Source organism: Marmota monax, unplaced genomic scaffold (assembly GCF_021218885.2).
Source record: "Marmota monax isolate L192 unplaced genomic scaffold, Marmota_monax_Labrador192_F-V1.1 WCK01_AAM20220418_F8-fsc00008, whole genome shotgun sequence".
Lineage (NCBI taxonomy): Eukaryota > Metazoa > Chordata > Mammalia > Rodentia > Sciuridae > Marmota > Marmota monax.
Window position 1 is genome coordinate 9487926 of NW_026694432.1, and position 24252 is coordinate 9512177.

General features: G+C 37.6%; 1 protein-coding gene across 1 annotated transcript in view; it reads right to left on the reverse strand.

The window, feature by feature from the left end:
• Nucleotides 1-21082: 21082 nt before the first annotated feature.
• Nucleotides 21083-24252, reverse strand: part of Smap2 (small ArfGAP2) — a 49206-nt gene continuing 46036 nt past the window's right edge. The window contains exon 10 of the mRNA XM_046469201.2: nt 21083-22443. Within this exon, the coding sequence (XP_046325157.1) occupies nt 22318-22443 (126 nt within the window). The 3' untranslated portion in view covers nt 21083-22317. The remainder of the gene's footprint in view (nt 22444-24252) is intronic.

The window sequence follows — 24252 nt, forward strand, 5'->3', positions numbered from 1 at the left end:
CATAACAACACTTTGACCTAACTACTATTATAGTCTCACTTTACAGAAAAGAAAACTGAGGTTTGGGGAAATTAAATAATTGCTCAAAAATCATACGGCTTACAAATGGTGGATCCAGGAAGTCTATGTTCCTATCTCCTACTCAATAAAACACAGCTTAAATTGTTAGTGGTAGAACCTAGGTAGTAGTACATGGATGTTCACTGTAAAATTCCTTCAATTTTTCTGTTATGTGTTAATATTTTTATAATAAAATGTTGGAAAAATAAAACAGCTAATAAACAACAAAATCACACAGGACATTATAAATAAAACTACAAAAATTATTGATTTAAAATGGAAAGAATAGTGATATATAACATATAACAAAGGAGCAAGGTTATTTGGGGGACATATACTGAGTTTACCCATAATCCTGAAAGTGATAGATGCATAAATGCCATCTTTACTGGTTTGATTAACAGTAACTCCTTATAATTATCAATAATTGAAAACCCAGGAAAACTACCATTACTGTGATGTTTCTGAATACTACCAAACAGCCTAACATATCTGTAATTGTCAAGATAATTATTAAATTGTGAGAAAAAATGACACAGTTTTAGCAGAGCCTAGTGACCCATGTTTATAATTCCAGCTATTCAGTTTGGCCTGGACATCTTAATGGAGTAATGCCTCAAAATAATTTTTTGGTAGGGAAATCATTTATCAAAATAAAAAATTTTTTAAAAGAGCTGGGCAGATAGCTTAGTTATAGGATCACTTGCCCAGCATACATAAGGCTCTGGGTTCAAAGCCAAGAACTGAAAAAAAAAAAAAAAAAGACCCAGTTTTATAGGAAAAAATATAACTTTTATATATGCTGTATAAATAATATAATGGAAGCCATATATATATTTATATATATGTATATATATATATATATATATATATATATATATATATATATTGAAGTTAGCACAAATATTGGAAGAGTCATGCTGATGACATGATAGAATATCTACGAAAACCCAAGTCTTAAGTAAAATTTATTTGAATCAATAGAAGAATTGGCATAAGGTAGTTACCTTACATGTATATATAGAGGTATAGCTCAGTGGCACAGTGCTTGCCTAGCATGTGTGAGGCACTGGGTTCTATCCTTAGCACCTCATAAAAGTAAATAAAATAATTATTTTTTAAAAAACCTAGAATATATTCCACTCTCAGTAGCAGTGAGAAGCTATAAAATATTTAGAATAAATTTAATAATAAAATATAGATAAATATAATTTTAAATTTAAAATTATTAAAAACAAAGATTTGAATAAATGAAAAGACATATCTGAAAGGCCAAGGTTTGTCGTCAGAGATTAAAATGCACAAACACAGACAGCAGTGACAAAGATGAAGCACTTTACTGCAAGCTGGTACTAGTTTATATAGAAAGTGAGAGTCAGTTATCTTAAACCAGGAAGCTCCCAGGGCCAATCATAGTAAAGATCAGGTTTATCACCTACTGTGCACGCACGTCCGCCCTGCATAAGATTCATGGGGGGCACGAATTGTCCAAGAGAACGGAAGACGGGAGGGCCAATTAGAAGGTTTTCAAAACAACTTGTTATCCGCCCACTGGCAACTTGCCTGCTGCCATGTTGCATTAGGGGCTCCGCCGGGGAGTTCTAGCCACCCACTGGCAATTTGCCTGCCGCCATGTTTGAAAGGCCCGGGGAGTTCTCAGGGAGACTCCCAACAATATCAACCTTGGGGAAGACCTGATGAAACTTCATTGCAATTCCTATTAGAATCCCAACAGTGTTTTATTTTGATTTTGAAACTGAATTTTAAAAAAATCTTAAAATTTATAGCAAGAAAAAAGCCAGGAATGGTGGTACAGGCCTGTAGTCCCAGCATCTTGAGAAGCTCAAGTGAGTTCAAGACCAATATCAGTATAAAAAAAAAAAGAATAGGGATCCAAGAAGAGACAAGAAAAAGAAAGGAAAAAATAGTGGTATGGGATGAGGCTGGGGTTGTGGCGGTAGAGCGCTCGCCTTGCCCTTGCAAGACCCTGGGTTTGATCCTCAGCACCACAAAAAAACATAAAATAAAATAGGTGAAATAAAGGTATTGTGTCCAACTATAACTAAAAAGATAAAAATATTTTAAAAAATAGTGGTATGGGACTTGCCATACCAGATATTACAACATACTAAAAAGCCTCTATATCTGGTAAGAGTAATGACAAACTAATGGAACACACTAAGGAATCCAAAAATAGATATGAGTATATGTGAGAATTTACTAACTAACAGAGATGGCAGCTCAATTCAGTAAGAAACTGATTGTTTAATAACCAAAGGTCACAGAATTTTAGTATTTCTCAATCTGGAAGAAAACAAAGGTGAGTCACCATCTTTAATCATATTCAGAAATAATTCAAGTTGGATCAAATCCTCATATGCAAAAATAGAACAAAAATCTTTTGTAAATCTGAAAGAGAACATATATAATCTAACAGTGAGTGAGATGCTTTTAGATACAAAAAGAAAGTCTGACAACCTAGTCACTGTATTTGACTATATAAGAATGTAAAGTAAAAAAAAAAAAAGTAAAGTCTTTGTAGGCAAAAAGATGCCTAAAATAAATTTACTATACAGATGATGCATCTGGAAAAAATTGTAAGCCAATGACAAAAATCTATATTTATATGAATTTAAACCAACATTTATTTTAAGATACACCATTATTTTCTGTACCATTAATAAAGAAAAATGCTTCAATTAACACATAATGCTTTTTTATAATTAGATTTTTATTTTATACTTAATGAAAGAGTTATTTTGGATATTTTTGAGGCCCAGATTTTTATCACGTGTCAAGCTGTACTGCTTTGTGACTTATTATGTACATGATGATAATTTTTCACTGCAAAACTAAATCACCCTGTAATTTTTAAGACATATAAAATAGTAATTAAACTGAAACATCCAGTACTAATAATGCTGGGGCACTCATAGTCATTGACTACTAATCTCAGGTCAGCTTTAGCTATGTTAAAGGGGAAAGGGATAAAGGTGAGAAAAAAATAACTTGAGTAGAAAAGAGGCAAATGATATAATTAGATAATGCATGGAACAGAAATGCAAATGGTCACCAAGCAAAAGAAAAGATAGTCAAACATACAAATTAAAAATAATAATAAGGTACTACATTGTTCCCAAATGGCAAAAATGAGAAGTATGACAGTTATTCCAATTGAGAATGCACAGAGTATATTTTTATACACCACTAGGGTTAAGTTTTAATGAATCATATGAAATTGCAATTTTTGTATATCAAAACTGATCAAATATCTGGAAGTTCACAAGGTTTAATCTCTAGGCAAGTGCTCTAGTTTTCTCACTTAAAAATATTTCATGGAGGGCTGGGGTTGTGGCTCAGTAGTAGAGCACTTGCTTCGCATGTGTGAGGCCCTGGGTTTGATCTTCAGCTCTACATATAAATAAATAAATAAATAAATAAATAAAATCAAGGTCCATCAACAACTAAAAAAAGAAAAGAAAAGAAATAGAGGAATTTAAATTATATATATATAGTGGACCCAGGCATGAAATTTGGGAGATTGAGGCAGTTTGAGGCAAGCCTCAGCAACTTAGCAAGATCTTGTCTCAAAATAAAAAGGGTTGAGGATGTAGCTCAGTGGTAAAACACCCCTGGGTTCAATCCCTACTACCCCCCCAAAAAAAATAATTTGATGGAAACTAATTTAAACATTATACTATATACAGGTATCCAAATGTCACATTACCTCATTAATATGTATATGCTTTATGTATCAGAAATTTAAACTAAAAAAAAGTCTTATGGAAATCCTGCCAACTGATGGTGTAGCTCTTATTGATCCTTTTTAAATCCTTAGTAATTCCCTTACTGATGGATATTTACTTTCTTATTTTCTGCCAGAAGAAACAGTTCTATAATAACCATCTTTGTACTATTGTCCTTTGAAACAGTGCTTTAGTTTCCAAGGGATATATTCTCAGGAGTGGGATTGCTTTGTCAAAGGATGCATACATTTAAAATTTTATGATATGTTACAGATTGCTTTCCCAAAGCAATATACATACGTACATACACATAATTAAAGAATATATTTACTGACCCACATATACATACATGCATACATACATACATATTAGATAATGTACATACAGGCATTTATATATACACACACAAATATACATATTAAGAAAAATACATACTAGGTTGTTAACATGCACAAAGCAAACGATTATCTCATAATACTGAGCTTGAACTGGGGACTTATGCTAAATGGTATTGGCTGAATTATATTGAAGCTCTCAGCTTTTTTTTCATTTAATAAATGTACTCAAAAGAGGACATTTGTCTACTGTAAACAGGAAAGCATTAAATGCCATAAAAAACAATTAAATATTACATCCAAGAAATTCAAATTTGAAATAAGACAATGAGAAAAAGTAATAATAAATACAATCAATGAACAAAAATAAATATATGAAAAAAACTTTCTCAGTGAGATGACTATTTCTCAGTTTAAAAGGGGAAGAGACATTTTACTTGATGTCACTTATTTTTCTTTCTTTCTTTTCTTTTTTTTTTTTTTTTTTTTTTGGCGGTGCTGGAGTTTGAACCCAGGGCTTTGTGCATGCAAGGGAAGCACTCTACCAATGGAGTTATATCCCCAGCCCTCACTTATTTTTCAAAAAATAAAGTTAGCTAACTTAGTAATATGCCCTTCTCTGATTCTCTTATTTTTCATCTTTACTGGTATTTCCTGTGTTTCCCAAATAAACTATCTGCATTTCATTCTTTGTCTCAGGATCTGCTTCTGGTATAATCTAAATCAGACAGTCACTGAATGTGTGAACAGGAGTCTGTAAGTCATGTAGTCCCTATGAGGGTTAGATATCTTGTCTGACCAGTCTATACCATCCCATCCCAAGCAAAAATATCCTTCAAATGTCATATTTAATGTACCTGTTATATTTCTTCTAATATAAATTTAAAAATAAGTACATGGACAATTCATCAAGCCGCACATTTACAATCTATGTACTTTCCCATATGTAGGACACACTTCAATTAAATAGTCAAAAGGATACATACAAAATGGCTAAGACTGTCTTTCAGAGTCATAGTCACCCCTGGTTCTGAGCTTCTGCTTCTAGTGAATTCTTTTGGCTTCCAGATCATCTTCCTATCCCACTTGAAAAATCCAGAATTTTGCTGGACTTCTTCTTTCTCTTCCAGGGAACAACCTTCACTAAGATACAAGGGTAGACTGAAGGTCATATCTCTTCTCTTGAGCTCTCTAGAACAATCATCCAGGGTTTTTATACACAGGCATAAGCCCACAGGGATAATTTGAAAGAAACAGAAGAAAAGTGACAACCAATTTTTAGAAACTGGAGAACCAGTGGATAGGTCAGTGACAGACTTATGAGTCCTGAAAAGACTGAATCACAAAGGAACCTTAGGAATGGCCAAGAAACAACCCAACTTCCCTTGCATAATCCAGAAAAACAGACCGGAGGAGGAAGCCTGGTGCCAAGCCAGACCAGACTAGAGGAGGAAGCCCAGAGCCCGCCCTGCAGGCTAGTCCGGAGGAAGCCCATCAACCCTTAAAACCCATCAAAGGGGGCGTGGCTACAGCACAGTTCTGCGGCTGATCCAGGTACCCGGTTTCCAACTCCCCAACCCTTAGCTGCAATAACTCAAAATATTTCCCACAAGCTTTTAGGGGGTGTAGCTATCAACGCAAAACAACAACTGTACAGGCATCTGGTTTCCACCTCAGAGACTAGAGTAGGGAGGATACAGGTAGAAGCTCATGTCCTTTCACACTGGCTATATCCACCACCCTGAACACAGAGGCTCAAGCTAACAATAGACAACGCCACCTACTGGAAGAAAGGAAAACAGACTTCTGAGAGACATTTTTTTCTTTCTCTTTTTTCTTCTCTTTCACAACCTCAACATATATGAAACCAAGAACTGTGCATGAACAACCGAATCACCAAAATAATATAATATAGAGGTATTGCATATGCCCCACCTTCCCCCCATTTTTTTCCTTATTTATTTCTTACTTTCTTTTTCCTTCTCTCTTTTTTCTCTTTTCTTCCTTGTTATTTTTTTTTCTTTTCTTCATTCTTATTCCCTCTATCCCATTTTCAACCCCCTAATTTTACTATCTATACATAGGGTAACTATCTAAATACAGATAGGAGGTTGAATCTATACATTCTTCCATAAATTACCAGTCTACTGATTAGAGTTCTCCAAAGTTGCTAAGTTAGTTTAACCTCATACCCTCACTCCTTTCCCTCTAAGTATAACATCCTTCATCTGAAATTCAGTTTTCTATATGCCACCAGATATGGTATGCCTTTTATGAAACTAATGACTATATTTTTAAATAATAATTGAAACCAATATCTGTAGACTTAGATTCTAACTATAAATGTATTAATAATGAAAACTTGTGGTTAGATGATGTACTGTTGATATTGGGAACTGTTAACATTGTCTTTCTCTGCAAAAAAATGGTGGGGGATTTTGGAGCTATACAAGTACAATATAAATATATAAGGGGGAAAACCATTAACACATCAGTTTCACAAAGCTAGAAAGAAACATGAGCAGTATGAAAAGACAAGGAAAGAAAGCACCATAAACAATGCAGGTCAATTCAACATTAGAAGAGGTAATATCTGCAGCTGATGGAATTTCAGATAAAGAGTTCAGGATATAATGCTTCAGATGATCTGGAGTCTCAAGGAAGACATTATACAGCAAATTCAGACAATGAAAGATCACTTTGACAATGAATTACATAAACAAATCCAAGAATCAAAAGATGAACTCTACAGGGATATAGAGGATATATATATATATATATATATATATATATATATATATATATATATATATCAGAAATCCTGGAAATGCAGAAAACAATAAACCAAATTAAAAACTCAAATGAGAGTATTACCAGCAGAGTAGAACACTTAGAAGACAGAACATCAGACAACGAAGACAAAGTTTTTCAACTTGAAAAGAACATAGACAGCTCAGTGAGAATGTTAAGAAATCATGAGCAGAACATCCAAGAATTATGGGATAACATAAAGAGATCAAACTTAAGAGTTATTGGGATACAAGAGGGTATAGAGGTCCAAACCAAAGGAATGAGCAACATGTTCAATGAAATAATACTAGAAAACTTCCCGGACTTAAAGAATGAAAAATAAATCCAAATACTAGAAGCCTACAGGATGCCTAATGTACAAAATCATAAGAAATCCACACCAAGACACATAATAATGAAAATGCCCAACATACAGAATAAGGAGAGAATCTTAAAAGCCATAAGAGAGAGGAAGCAGATTACATTTAGGGGTAAACCAATCTGGATAATGGCTTATCTTTCAACAAAGACTCTGAAAGCTAGAAGATCCTGGAACAACATATTTCAAACGCTGAAAGAAAAAGGGTTCTAACCAAGAATCGTGTTTCCAGCAAAATTAAGCTTCAGGATTGAAGATGAAATAAAAATCTTCCACGATAAACAAAAGTTAAAAGAATTTGCAGCTAGAAAACCAGCTCTTCAAAACATCCTTGGCAAAACATTACAGGAAGAGGAAATGAAAAATAACAATGAAAACCAACAGCGGGAGGTAGTACAGTAAAGGAAAAAGTAATCAAAGAGGAAAAACAAATCATGTTAAGTAACATAAATAACCAAATATGGCTGGAAGTACAAACCATATCTCAATAGTAACCCTAAATGTTAATGGCTTAAATGCACCAATCAAAAGACATAGGCTAGTAGAATGGATTAAAAAAAAAGATCCAACAATATGCTGCCTACAGGAGACTCATCTGATAGGAAAAGACATACACAGACTGAAGGTGAAAGGTTGGGAAAAATCATACCACTCATATGGACCTCAGAAGCAAGCAGGGGTGTCCATACTTGTATCAAATAAAATAGACTTCAAGCCAAAGTTAATCAAAAGGGATAAACAAGGACACTACATACTGCTCAAGGGAACCATACACCAACAAGACTTAACAATCATTAATATATATGCCCCAAACAATGGTGCAGCTATGTTCATCAAACAAACTCTTCTCAAGTTCAAGAGTCAAATAGACCACAACACAATAATCATGGGAGATTTTAACACACCTCTGTCACCACTGGACAGATCTTCCAAACAAAAGTTGAATAAAGAAACCATAGAGCTCAGTAATACAATTAATAACTTAGACTTAATTGACATATACAGAATATACCACCCAACATCAAGCGGATACACTTTCTTCTCAGCAGCACATGGATCCTTCTCAAAAATAGACCATATATTATGTCACAGGGCAAATCTTAGCAAATACAAAGGAGTAGAGATACTACCATGCATTTTATCTGATCATAACGGAATGAAATAGGAAATCAATAATAAAATAAGAAAGAAAAAATCCTACATCACATGGAGAATAAACAATATGCTACTGAGTGAACAAAGGGTTACAGAAGACATCAAAGAGGAAATTAAAAAATTCTTAGAGGTAAATGAAAACTCAGACACAACATATCGAAATCTCTGGGACACTATGAAAGCAGTACTAAGAGGAAAATTCATTTCATGGAGTTCATTCCTTAAAAGAAGGAAAAGCCAACAAATAAATGACCTCACACTACACATCGAAGCCTTAGAAAAAGAACAAATCAGCAGCAAATACAGTAGAAGGCAAGAAATAATTAAAATCAGAGCTGAAATCAATGAAATTGAAACAAAAGAAACAATCAAAAAAATTGACAAAACTAAAAGTTGGTTCTTTGAAAAAATAAATAAGATTGATAGACCACTAGCCATGCTAACAAAGAGAAGAAGAGAGAGAACCCAAATTACTACTTACAGGATGAAAAAGGCAACATCACAACAGACGCTTCAGAAATACAGAAGATAATTAGAAATTATTTTGAAACCCTATACTCTAATAAAATAGAGGATAGTGAAGGCATCGATAAATCCCTTAAGGCATTTGAGCTACCCAGATTGAGTCAAGATGATATAAGCAACATAAACAGACCAATATCAAGTGAGGAAATAGAAGAAGCCATCAAAAGACTACCAACCAAGAAAAGCCCAGGACCGGACGGATATACAGCAGAGTTTTACAAGAACTTTAAAGAAGAACTAATACCAATACTCTTCAATCTATTTCAGGAGATAGAAAAAGAGGGAGTACTTCCAAATTCATTCTATGAGGCCAACATCACCCTGATTCCAAAACCAGATAAAGACACTTCAAAGAAAGAAAACCTCAGACCAATATCCCTAATGAATATAGATGCAAAAATCCCCAATAAAATTCTGGCAAATCAGATACAAAAACATATCAAAAAGATCGTGCACCATGACCAAGTGGGATTCAGCCCTGGGATGCAAGGCTGGTTCAATATAGGGAAATCAATAAATGTAATTAACCAAATCAATAGACTTAAAGATAAGAACCATATGATCATCTCAATAGATGCTGAAAAAGCATTTGACAAAATATAGCATCCCTTTATGTTCAAACTCTAGAAAAATTAGGGATAACAGGAAATTACCTCAACATGGTAAAAGCTATATACGCTAAGCCTCAGGCCAGCATCATTCTAAATGAAGAAAAATTGAAGATATTCCCTTTAAAATCTGGAATAAGACAGGGATGCCCTCTCTCACCACTTCTATTCAACATAGTTCTTGAAACACTAGCCAGAGCAATTAGACAAAAGAAATTAAAGGCATAAATATAGGAAAAGAAGAACTTAAATTATCACTATTTACCGATGACATGATCCTATACCTAGCAGACCCAAAAAGTACAACCAAGAAACTTCTAGAACTAGTAAATGAATTCAGCAAAGTGGCAGGATATAAAATCAATACCAATAAATCAAAGGCATTACTGTATATCAGTGACAAATTCTCTGAAATGGAAATGAGGACAACTACTGCATTCACAATATCCTCAAAAAAAAAATAAAATAAAATACCTGGGAATCAACTTAACAAAAGAAGTGAAAGATCTATACAATGAAAACTACAGAACCCTGAAGAAAGAAATAGAAGAAGATCTTAGAAGATGGAAGGATTTACCTTGCTCATGGATTGGTAGAATTAATATTATTAAGATGGCCATATTACCAAAAGCACTTTACAGATTCAATGCAATTCCCATCAAAATCCCAATGACATTCCTTGCAGAAATAGAAAAAGCAATCATGAAATTCATCTGGAAAAATAAGAGACCCAGAATAGCTAAAGTAATTCTAAGAGGAAGAGTAAAATTGGTGGTATTGCGATTCCAGATTTTAAACTATACCATAGAGCAATAGTAACAAAAACAGCATGGTACTGGCACCAAAACAGGCTGGTAGACCAATGGTACAGAATAGAGGACACAGAGACAAATCCACAAAATTACAACCACCTTATATTAGACAAAGGTGCTAAAACCATGCAATGGAGAAAAGATAGCATCTTCAACAAATGCTGCTGGGAGAACTGGAAATCCATATGCAATAAAATGAAATTGAATCCCTTTCTCTCACCATGCACAAAAGTCAACTCAAAACGGATCAAGGAGCTAGGAATCAGACCAGAGACTCTGCGTCTAATAGAAGATAAAGTCAGCCCTAATCTTCATCACGTGGGGGAAGGCCCCAAATTTCTTAATAAGACACCTATAGCACAAGAGTTAAAACCAAGAATCAACAAATGGGACGAATTCAAACTAAAAAGTTTGTTCTCAGCAAGAGAAATAATATGTGAGATGAATAGGGAGCCTACATCCTGGGAACAAAGTTTTACCCCTCAAACATCAGATAGAGCTCTAATCTCTAGAGTATACAAAGAACTCAAAAAGTTAAACATCAAAAAAGCAAATAACCCAATCAACAAATGGGCCAAGGACTTAACAGAAACTTCTCAGAAGAGGATATACAATCAATCAACAAATACATGAAAAAATGCTCACCATCTCTAGCAATCAGAGAAATGCAAATTAAAACTACTATAAGATACTATCTCACTCCAATAAGAATGGCAGCCATTATGAAGTCAAACAACAATAAGTGCTGGCGAGGATGTGGGGGAAAAGGTACACTCATACATTGCTGGTGGGACTGCAAATTGGTGCAGCCAATTTGGAAAGCAGTATGGAGATTCCTGGGAAAGCTGGGAATGGAACCACCATTTGACCCAGCTATTTTCCTTCTCAGACTATACCCAAAAGACCTAAAAGGAGCATACTACAGGGACACAGCCACGTCAATGTTTATAGCAGCACAATTCACAATAGCTAGAATGTGGAACCAACCTAGATGCCCTTCAATAGATGAATGGATTTAAAAAATGTGGCATTTATACACAATGTAATATTACTCAGCACTAAAAAATAACAAGATCATGGCATTTGCAGGCAAATGGATGGCATTAGAGCAAATTATGCTAAGTGAAGTTAGCCAATCCCTAAAAAACAAATGCCGATTGTCTTCTCTGATATAAGGGGGGTGACTCAAAATGGGATAGGGAGGAAGAGCATGAGAAGAAGACTACCACTAAATAGGAAGAGAGGTGGGAGGGAATAAGAGGGAGAAGGGGAGTTGCACGGAAGATGGAAGGAGAACCTCATTGCTATACAGAATACATATATGATGTTGTGATGAGAAAAAGAAAAAAAGTGTGACATTAGATTGGATAGAGAGAAAGGATGGGAGAGGAAGGGCAGCAGAATAGAATAGACAATATGATTGAAGTATGTACATTCAATGTATGTATTATATGTCAAAATACATTCTGCTGTCATGTATGACTAAAAAAATATTAAAAAAAATAAATAAAATAAATAAAAAGCTTAAAAAATCCAGAAAAACAAAGAGATTAGCTGCCTGGGGTACCATTGAAAATGGTAGGGAAAGTGATGCTAAAAATAGAATTTGGGGGGACTGGGGTTGTGGCTCAGCAGTAGAATGCTTGGGTAGCACCTGTGATGCCCTGGGTTCGATCCTCAGCACCAAGTAAAAATAAATAAATAAATAAAACAAAGGTATTGTGTCCAACTACAACTAAAAAATAAATATTAAAAAGAAAAATAGAATTTGGGGGGCAAATCTATAAAAGCAGCAGTTAGTTTCCCAGCATCTCTATAACACTCAACAGTCAAGTGACATTGACCTCTGCAATAGACTGGAAGAGCCGTCTCAACAAGGTCTTGGAACTTGAAGGACACCAGGCACAGTTGAGGACAAGGTACTGTACTGAATATAGAAGATGACATAGGGGTAGGGATAAATGAAAATTTACACACTCAACATGAGTCTTGTCAAAACTGGCACGACATTTACTCAGTTTCCAAGGGGATTGGAAAAAACAGACACAAAAATAGAAAAAGTGGGACGCGGTGGTTCAGCCTGCCTCTGGTGGAGGAAGACTGACCATGCAGGGGCTCAGCATGTCTATTATATAGGTTTAAATATCAAAAGGTTTTATTGTGAGAAAGCTTCCTTAAGATAAATGAAACCAAAGTTGTGGGTAAAACAGCCCCATTAGAGCTTATCAGCTTGCACCCATAACTCTCTAGTTTGGGCAGCTGGTGTTTGAACTCGACTATAAACTAATAAATTCTGCAGCTAGCACAGATACCCCCTTGAGCAAGGTGTCACCATCCACTGGGCAGTTTTCAACTGGCAGCTTCCCACCAGGAAATTCCCAAGGGAGGTGTCACCTGCGTCTTCGGCAGTTCAAAGCAATGATTCATTCACCACTTCCCATGGAGTCTCCAAACTTCCTTCCCAGAAAGCTCCTATCCAAGTCTATACTCTCTGGACAATAAATCTGAAGAAACTTTTCCAGTGACTCCAGTTGGCCTTAGAGAAAAGATCTTAAACTGCATTAGTCAGCTTTCTATCACTATAACAAATACTGGAGACGATCAACTTATAAAGAGAAAAGGTTTATTTTGGCACATAGTTTTGGAGGTTCTGGTCCACAATTAGTTGGAAGGAAGGGACTGGGGTCTCCTAATCCCCTTTGAGGGCATGCCCACCAATAGTGTCACTCCAAGGACCAATCCTTTAACATATAGACTCTGGAAGCACTTAAGATCCAAACTATAGCACTTATATTGGAGATCCCCCTTCAAGGTCATGGACCAGACAAGTCACTACCCAGTTCATTGCGGGAAGCTCTGGTTCTAGGATAACAATGTTCTCATGATCTGGGGTTCAAGTAGGGAAGTAGTTATTTGCCAAAGGCAACACTTCAATTTTTGTAGTTCAGTGGTAGAGCGCTTGCCTTACATATGTGAGACACTGAGTATGATCCTCAGCACCACATAAAAATAAATAAACAAAATAAATATATTGAAAAAAGAAAAGTAAAAACATATTTTAAAAAATCAGTTGCCTCTTTTGTGTTTCTTGCCTTTTATCTCGAAAGATTCTCCATACAGTGTCTAAATCTGCTATTGATCTATTGATTCATAGGTTGAAGGCAGAGCTGCCTGTATCCTGAAGAGGAAGTCTCTTCCATCATTCTGGGCTATACTTGAAGCAGGTAGTTTTTCAGATTATCCCTATAAGGTCCTTGCTTAGCATTTGGATGGCCATCTTAAGTGACAGCCGCCATTTTAAGGGAAAAGTTTCACTTTCCCTCCAAAGGGTGTTTCTGAGAAAGGCTCACCTCACCCTCACACCAACCCAACCCCTAATGGTCTATATTAGAACCTGCCCGGCTCTGATCCCTGAGCCTGCCCTATAAAGGTCCCAGAACCCAAGTCTGCTTTGCCTCGCTCCACTATAGAGATGGCCTTATTCGTCAGCTCTGACAAATAAACTTTCATGTGTACTCTGCCTGGTCTCCGTCTTTTATTTCTCGCTTACCCGTCTCTTGTTCCTCATTTTTCCTTCAATCCCTAAAATTGATTTAGACAACACATCGAAATATGATCCATGGGCATCACAAATCCATAGAGAATAAGTACTGTACTTCTTTTTTAATAGGTTAAAAATTTCAGCAATTTGTTTCTAACTTTAAGGTTATCCCAACATACCTCCAATAATTCATATAATGAGCTTGTAGTCCTTATAATGACTATAGACCTTAGAGATTACATAATAGTAATGTCCATTACTTCCTGATTAAAACAACAGCAAGGATACCGCCAGTTACCGGTGATGAGTCCTGCTTCCCCACTTTTCGAAGTATAACATTAGAGAAGCACGCAGAGGCAAGCATATAAAGCAGGGTTTATTTAAAAAGGGGCAACATAGACTTCTCCCAGGAGGGAGAAGGGAGCCATAGCTGGTATCCTGGTATCCCAATAAGCAAGGTATCCCAAAAAGCCTTTTTATATGTCTTAGGCTTCCTTTGTTCTCCTGCTCTCTTCCCCTCATCTTTCTCCTTCCTGCATACGTGACTAGGCTCAGGAACTGCTCAGTGGGATGACCAAATAGTGGGAAACAAGTGGGCTGAAGGGGGAAGGACAGGATGAAGCAGCCCAGGACATATTAATTAACAACTTTTACAATTCAATGTAGGAAAGGGCAATTCCTGGGACAGGTTACCTGAGCAATAATAGGTTGGAGCAGGGGCAGGTTAATTGATAGGGAGGAAGAAGGGCTCTGATGATATTTCAATTCCTGGGGGTGGGGGGCAGGGAAGTCTCCAACTTCCCATCTTCCCAGACTCACTCAAATGGGCCTCCTTGATCTGACATGACTCGATTTACCTATCTATACCAACTGCCTACCTAATTCTGGTTTCATTGATCATTTATTCTCTCTCAGTTTCCATGAGTCAGGAATTTGGCAGGGCACAGTGCAGACCACACGTCCTTGCTCCATGATGTTGGGGGCCTACCTGGAAGACCTGAAGGCAAAGAGCTGCAATCATCTGAAGGCATATTCACTACCACATACAGGGCTTTGCTGGGTCTATTAGCCAGAATACACAAAATGACCCTTCTGTGTGTCCTGGGCTTCCTCAAAATGTGAGGAATTGACTGAAAGTTCAAGAAATCCAAGAGAGAGGCAGGAAGAAGCCATATTGCCTTTTTATATCCTTGCCTTAGGGTCAGGTCATAGCAGCTGTCAAGGTAGTACTAAAAGTCCACTCATGTTCAAAAGGAGAGAAAATAGATCCCAGATTCCAAAGGAAGAATAGCAATGTCACATCATTAAGACAAGTGTGAGGAATGGGATACATGTTGGTGTCATTTTTGGAAAATACAATATCTCATAGTGGTAGTCAAAGCCCCCATAGACAAATGGTGGCATAGATTTAAGAGTTAAATACTCCCCAAATGGAATGGTAAACTCATACTGCTCTCCTACCATGTAGGAGATAACTGCCTCTGATATTTTTTGCTCCCCTCCCAAACTGTCATGTTAGTAGATATATAGATATATAGTATCTATCTATCTATCTATCTATATAGTGTCATGTTAGTAGATATATATAGTAGATATATATATCAGGTGTCAGCCACTATCCTGATTCAATTCAAAAGGAAATGATTTCTGGTACAGAAACTGCAATGGATATCCCCACCTGATAAAGCTAATGGTCTGTCATTCTCCCAAACTCTCCCATCTTCTGCACCAGCTAGCCCAACAAATTAAATGGACATGTGATAGCAATCATCACTACTGTATCTGGACATATGTCTTTCAATCTCTGCAACTCTCCCAGAGGTGGAGTGCTATAATGAGCTGTTTTTCTGGTGAGGAAGAGCTCCAAGAACTTCTGCTTCTCTATTTCATTCTTCACAGTCCTTACTTCATAGGTGAGCAAACCAGTGTGGGATTCTATCACTTACTAAGGGTATAATTTCCAACTAGACACTCAGGAATGTGGAGAAGTACTGTCAGAGAGGTTAAAAGTTCAACTCAGCCAATGTTGAGCCTGATTTAGGCCAAAACTCTATCATTACCTGGTCCCATATGGTCCCATTTGATAAATGGACAATGACATTATAGGTATCCAGGAACTGGTAAGAGCTAACAGCTTGTGTCCATTTATTTCCCAAATGTTTTGTGTAGTTTACCCTGCAGTTATCTAGATAAAATGGTAATGGGTCCCTCTGGAGAAGACTAGGAGTAAGCCCCCGACAGGATACCTGGCCACCTTTATTCAGTAGGCTCTGAATCCATCAACTAGCTCAGACGCAGCAATAGACTACAAGGCTGCATTCCTACCTTGATAACATCTATCTGCAAATCTGGATAAATTTTAGTTACATAGATCAGGTAGGTCTTTGGTGATATCCATTTATCTGGAACTCTATCCCCAATTACCTCAATAATCCATTCCAAATACCATAAATTAAAGGTGGATCATTGTTAAATTGTGGTTGGAAACATCACAATTCCACTGAAAATAAGAAATAAACTTCACCTACTAAATTATGTTTTAATGAGTATAGTATTTTTGTAACAAAGAAATGTCTTCAGATTCTTGCCAGGGATAAACTGGAAAAAGGATGATATATTTGATAATCTGTCCCCTGAATTCCTTTCAGATTTCTTTTTCTTTTCTTTCTTTCTTTTGGTACCAAGGATTGAACCCAGAGTGCTTAACCACTGAGCCACATCTCCAGCCCTTTTTATTTTTTATTTTGAGACAGGATCTCACTAAGTCACCCAGGCTGGCCTTGATCTTGTGATTCTCTTGCCTCAGCCTCCCAAGTGGCTGGGATTACAGATCTGTGCCACCACGCCTGGCTTGTTTTTCCAAGATTGTTATGACTGTTCTAGATTCCTTGCTTTTCCACATATATTTTATTTTTTCAAAAGTATTTATTTTTTACTTATAGGTGGAAACAATGTCTTTATTTACTTTATGTGGTGCTGAGGATCAAACCCAGTGCCTCACCATGCTAGGCGAGGGCTCTACATCTGAGCCACAACCCCAGCCCTCCACATAGATTTTAGAATCAGCTTATCAGTTTTCACCAAAAGAGCCTGCTGGACATTTTGTATTCATCCATCATGTATCCCTGAAGTTCTACAAATTTTTGCTTTATTTATTTTGAGACTTTAAAAATGCTTATTTGTTCAGAATTCCTCTATTTTCTTTTAATAATTGATCCTGTTTCTAATAAAGCTTTCTGTCTTAAAGTTAATTTGCATATATAAATGGTGATTTAGATATGAATGATCCCTGTTTACTTTAGATTAGTGTTTGCCTGATTTTGCTCATCTCATTCATTTAAACATTTTCCTGTGCTTATGTTTCAGGCAAGAAACTAAGCAACTTACTAAAGCAACTTTCAAAGGGCAGACAGAACTTCAGGTGAAGAGGTGATCTTACAAGGAAGGTCTGAGATGGCAGGAGTGGATTTTACCACTGAACTACACACATCCTTGTCCCCAGGAGTGGATTTTAAAGGTCCATCTGACAATCTCGATACTTTAACTGTATTTATTCCATTGATATTTTTAAGTTATGCATTTAATTTGTTTCAAACAACATTGCTTTTAATTCTAATTATTCCATTTTTCAGTGCTTTTAAAATTTTTTTGTTCTTACCTCATCTTTTTCTTGGGGGGAGGCAGACGGTAGATATTTTTTGAATTTTGTTATTCCAGTGTTTTCCTCTTTATTGGTTTGGAATTTGCACACTCTGTTTCTATTCTTATGAGCAATTCTTAAAAATCTTACCATTTTATTTAATAGGCCCTTTTCCTCTACTTTTCCAATTACTTCAAATCAATCTTCAGCCAACCATAAACTGGCTTCTGGCCCTACAACTTCATTGAAATTACTTTTGCAGAAGTTTTCAGATGCTGAATAGTTCTTTGAATAATCCTTTTTCATGGGATGCCCTTGCTGATTTGACACTTGTGGTCATCTCTCCTTCTAGATACTGTAGTAGGGTTCTTTGGCATTTCCATGACTGACTGTTTCTCCTCATCCTCATTCTATCTGCTCTCCTTTTTGAGCCTTTCCTCCTTAACTCTTATTAAAAATAAATTATCCCCAAGATTCTGTCCCCAGCCCATTGCTCTTATTTCACAAATCCATTCTCTGATCCCATCCCATGGCTTCAGTTACCACCTGGATGGGGTTAACTCCCAAATTAATTCCTCTGGCCAAACCACTTCCTTGAAGCTCAGATTCTAAATCCAGTTCTTTAACCCAAATTCAGCATGCCTAAAACCAAACCTCTTACCACCCACTTCTCCTATAAATTCTTTTACTCAGATTTCTTTGATTCTTCCTTTTCCTCCACCCCACATCTCACCCATTACTGAGACCTTCCAACTCCACCTCTTAGAGCATCTTTCTGGTTGCTTTCCTCAAATAGCATTCTATTCTTAGATAATTCGGAAAAATGGATTCCATGACAAAATGAATGTTGGTGAATGCTAGAAAACCATAAAAAAACTTTGTCTTCATCACAAGACTTTTTCAGAGCCCTTTTTATGTAGATATTATATTCTAAATATACAAGAGGTGATATTATGTATTCTCACCCAGGCTTGCTTTAGCATTTCTAAGGCACACCTAGAAGAATCTCACGTGTCTCATAATCGGTCAGGAATTGCCGCTGTAAGTCACTTCATTCTCCCCTACCCCCATGATCACGGCCCTTGTTAAGCTACTACCATCTCTGGTTCCGACTCTGGTCTACTTTCCTCAAACATATTGATCACAGCAGTGCAAGAGTGAGCTATTTAGAACTCAAATCTACCATGTCACCTCACTGTTCATACTTCAGGTAAAATTCCTTCTTAGGGTTTAGAAAGTACTCCATGACTTGGCCCAACTCCTCCTGTCCCACTTTACACCCCAGATTTACATCAACCTTAGAAATTAGTAAACTGCTTATACTCCCCAAAATGGTCTATGTTCTTGGAGTTCTTTCTTTGTTCACATAGTACTATCCAGAATAGTCTTCTTACCCTCAATGGTTAACCATTCTTTCTCCCTTTGACACTCAAGTTGAGTTGGGCACAGTGGTGCATACCTATAATCCCAGTTACTCCAGAGGCTGAGGCAGGAGGATCATCAAGTTTGAGGACAGCCTCAGCAATTTAGCAAGAACCTGTCTCAAAATAAAATAAAAAGGGATGGGGAGGCCCCAGGTTTGATTACCAGCACCACAAAAACAAACAAAAACACATTCACTTAGCTCAAGTGACACAGTTCTTAGGAAGGTTTCCCTAACTGCTGCTCTTCCTTAGCTCTCATAATCCACTGTGTAAGTAATTGTTGCTCCATGAGACCATTGGCTTCTTAAGAGTAGGGGCTATGCCAGATTCAGTTTGTTTTTCTTAACTACTCTTCTGAAATACTAAAAGCTGATAGCCTATGACAGTCCTTTTCTCTTCTTGCCATTTTTGAGGCAAATGCATCTGCTTTCCTGGCTTTCCATGCCATCCATATGCTGATGGCTCCCAAACCTATGCTTCTAATTCCTGACACGTTCACATTTATCCTGCTCTTTTTCTAGATTTCCAGCTCACAGGCTGCTTATTCAGATCTCCATTCAAATGTAACTTTCTCCTGACTACCCCATCCAAATAGTCCCCATGCACACATTTTCTGAAATAAAATTGATTTACTTGTTCGTTATCCATCTTTCCTAACACACTAGCCCATGCAGTTGGGATATTATTTATTGCTTTCTCTCCAGAGCCCAAGATGGTGTTTTGCATACTGTAAACACTAATCATTGGCTGAATCAATCAATGCCTAATGTAAGTCTGGCACAAAATATTTGCTAATATCTGAGTGTTTACTAACTAAAGGCCCAACAATGTGTTAAATGCACCACAGGGATTACTTCTTTTTCTCTTATGTAGTATCATTAGCTCCATTTAGCACTGAGACCCAGGAGTTTAATAGTGGATCCCAAAGAAAGAGGGATCCGAATGCTGGCAGCCTGATCCTGAGCTTCCTCAGCCACTGCTCTATACTCCTGCTTCTATGTGTAAGCACTCAAAAACTGTACTCAAGCTGGACACAGTGGCACACGCCTGTAATCCCAATGACTTGGGAAGCTGAGCCAGGAGGATTGTAAATCGGAGTCCAGCCTCAGCAACTTAACGAGGCCCTAAGCAACTTAGCAAGACCCTCAAAATAAAAAACAAAAAGGGCAGGGGATGTGGCTCAGTGGTTAAGCACCCCTGGGTTAAATCTCTAATACCAAAAAATAAATAAATAAAACTGTACTCAAACAAAAGGAGGAGAGGAAGGGAGAGCTCATCCTTTCTATTGAGAACAGAAAGAGAATCAATTAGAGGAGGAAATGGACCACAGACCATTTGCTTGCTGTATTTCATATCACTCCAGGGCGAGTTGTTTTTTGTTTTGGGGGTTGTTTTGGTTCTAAGGATTGAACCCAGGGGTGCTTAAACACTTAAGTCATATCCCCAGCCCTTTTTAGTTTTTATTTTGAGACAGGGTCTTGCTAAGTTGCTTAGGGCCTCACTAAATTGCTGAGATTGGCTTTGAACTCTCAATCTTCCTGCCTTAGCCTCCTGAGCTGCTTGGATTACAGTTGTGTGCCACAGGATGAGTGTTTTGTCTCTAATTCCTGCCACTGGTTCAGAAGTCCAGCCCCTCCTTGTTCTGACAGTTTAGAGAGGGCTGAATTGCCTTTACCAGGCAAGGCTACTGCTTCCTTGGCAGGGAGGAATTCCAACTTGTGATTTAATCACCCAGGCATAGGGAAAGAACAAGGGGCTGGAAAGCCAGATTCTTCAGCAGGCTCTCTAGCGGTTCTTTGGCAGACCCCTGACCAACTACTTCCTCTCCCTGGGACTCAGCTTCTCTATCTGTGGGGGGAAACATGCTCCTAGTTCTGATGTTCTGTGACCCTTGTTCACAATTCTTTGCATTCACTGGAGAGAGAGCCCCTTTCTGACCGCTCAAAGCTGGGTAAGTACAAAATTCTTTAAAATACAAGAAGTGAAGGAAGGAACTGCTCCTGGAAAGTAGAAAACCTATGTGGACCTCACCCACCTCCAAGAGTAACACACAGTAACAAGCGAACAGTCCTTCCCTGCAATATTTATTAAGGAATTTACACATACACAGGAGAAAGGCAAACAGGCATTGTGGTTCCCACACATGAAATCCTTTAAGCAAAGTTTTTTTGTTTGAATTTTCAAGTGGGGTGAACAATGGCTGAGAGGAAAGCTGTCCAGGCTCTCTGCCTCACACACTGGGAAACAGGTGGGCAAATAAAATACCTGGATACGCGGGTATGAAGAGTGACTGGCAGATGGGAGAAGGGAAAGAAGATAGGGAGCTATCGATGAGATGGTAATTTTTTTTTTAAATATAAGAAAAACTGGCAACAGTTTTAGACTGTTGATAAATTAACTCCTCTCTGTTATAAACCTAAAACTAACAAACAAAAACAAAAATGCCCAGAGCAGTTAGGGAGAGGGTGGGAGGCGATATCCACATGTACATACACATAAGCAGTGCACAGATTAAGCTCTGCATCCCCACACTGGGGCTGGTCCTCCAGCCATGGAGCCGGATCCTCTGATGGCAGGGAGGAGGCAGCAGGGATGTGCATCTGTATGGGACCTTCATAAAGTCTTTGGTGCTAATAAAGGCTGACTGAAGCAGCGAGTCCTGAAGCCCTAGATCCAGAAAGCAACTCAGGGCAAAGTGGAGTAATATTTTTGCTCATCCACACAGGAAGGGACTTGCCTCACCCCAAGGCTAGGGTCAACCTGATCCAAGACCCAAGGAGTATTTAATTTGATTGCAGGACTTTTTTCATTCCCATAAAGCATGGGAACATGATACCTCTCTTTAACCAAAACTTTAAACACTTAGAAATAGCTTATTAACACATATAGAAGAATCTCTACACCCTCCCCTTTGCCTAATGCACAATGCCACAGACCTTTCTAAGGGTCTGACAGGAGGTTCAACCTTGAGGGAAGGTACTGAAAAGTGTGCACATTTTCCCTGTGGTTCAAGTGCCTTCTGCCAACGATTTCTAAGGTGCTGGTGCCAGGAAAGGATAGGGGCTGTGGCTGGAGAGGAAGTCAGGATGGCCAGGGGACATGAACAACATAGAGCAACAGAGAGGTCTGCATGTTTGGGAAGTGGCTGGGTTGGACAGGATGCCAAACCCCAAATGACTTATTGAGCAATTTCTAAATCAAATAGAGAGAGGTAGGAAAAAGGGATGGTGGGGAGGAGAGGTGAGGAAAGAAGGGGGAGAGCAAAGGCTAAGGAAAGTGGCAGCCATACAGGTGTTTTGCTTTTATTTCCACATCTGAGGACTCAGAGTCTGATTTGCTGCCTGTCCATTTCCACCGCTCATTGACTGGCCATAGTTCATCATGCCGTTGGCTCCATAGAAGTTCATCCCAGCCATCTGCTGGGTCATCTGGAAGGGAGAGAGGAGACTTTTCAGACTAGGCTGTGGGCATTCAACCAGTTAGTACAAAAGGCAGGGTAGGAGTCCTTCTGTCTGTGGGGAGGGAGATGGAGACAAAGGGAGACTATTACTGTACACAACTGCCCTGAACCTTAACAGATCACTTCAAGGACACCACATCATGCACATAAAGGACTTATCAGAAGGGTGATGTTGCCAGAGACCAATGCTCAGAAGAGAAAAAAGGGATCCTGGGTCCATCAGCAAAAAAAACAGCATAAGAAGCCCTTCTTTTCTCCCTTTCCAGTTCCTTTTCATAACCAAAGGGGCCTGTTAACTGATCAAGGCCAACTCAAAGAGACCAAAAAGCACCCCTTTCAGCGCTCCTGCCTCTTCTCCAGCAGAAAGCAGTTACTGTCAGGTCAGCACTTGAGCATGCTCCTTTGCAGAAGGAAAAATAAACTGTACTGTTCCAAATGAATAAAGGAAGAGGAGTGGAGACCAACACATCTTCAGTGTAGGAGAAGGGAAGGAGCTGAGAGGAGTCATGGGAATGAGGCCTGGGTGGGGCAGGGGCCTCATTATGAATTGGATTTGAAAGATTGGCCCCTGGCCACAAACAGATAAAACAGTTTGTCAAAGAAAAATGCCTTAAATTTCCTGAGTCTAGTTCATTTTCTAAATAAATTATTTTTCTTTAGGAGAATGTCTATTTTCTTCTACCAACTTTTTAAAGAAAATTTCAAACTTTAAAAAAACAAAAAGTGAGACAATAGTACAAGAAACCCATATGTATCTTCCTTAAACTCATCAATTGTTAACATTTTATTGTATTTTTTCTCTCCCTCTCTGTATGTGTGAGATATATGAATATGCATGTATATAAACAATGTCAAGGAGCATCAAAAGTTGCAGATATCATCATGACATTTCACCCCTCAATAAATCAGGAGGCATCCCATAGGAATGAATGCCTTTCTAGAACCGTAATGTGATTAACACAGTCAATAAATTTAACATTTTTTTTAATTTAACCCAATACTCTAATGTATACTGCATTTCATTTTCACCTCTTTAGTCTCCTTTAATCTAAAACAGTTCTTCCACCACTCTTTCTTTTTTCCTGACATTGATATTTCAGGAAAGTTATGTTGTAGACTATCTCAATTTGTATTGATCTCATATTTTCTCAAGATTGGGTACAGGTTACATATTTTTTTGGCAAGAATTCTATGTAGGTGATATTGTGTCTTCCTCAGTACAAGATATCAGGAAGCACATGATAATTATTTGTCCTACTATTGGTAATTTTGTTTGATATATTGGCTAAGACATTTTTTAAAATTGTAATTAACAAGGCTCAGTGGAACAGTGCTTGCCCAGCATGTGGGAAGCTGTGGGTTTAATCTCCAGCACCCCCAAAATAAAAGAAAAATGTTCCATATTTTTTTTGTAGTGATTACCTATATACTAATACTGTTGTCCTTAATTTCCTTCTCTTTTACTCAAGATTCTATGATTTAGCTTGACAGCTTCCTATATCCTTTGACTTACACCTATTTATCTTTATTTTTATTTTTTTGGTACTGGGGATTCAACTCAGGGGTACTCAACCTATTTTGTATTTTATTTAGAGATCTGGTCTCACTGAGTTGCTTAGCACCTTGCTTTTTGTTGAGGCTGGCTTTGAACTTGTGATCCTCTTGCCTCAGCCTCCTGAGCCACAGGGATTACAGGTATGTGCCACCATGCCCAGCTATATCTATTTATTTTGCAACAATTAATTAACTTAGTCTACTTTCCTTTTTTTCCTCCCTC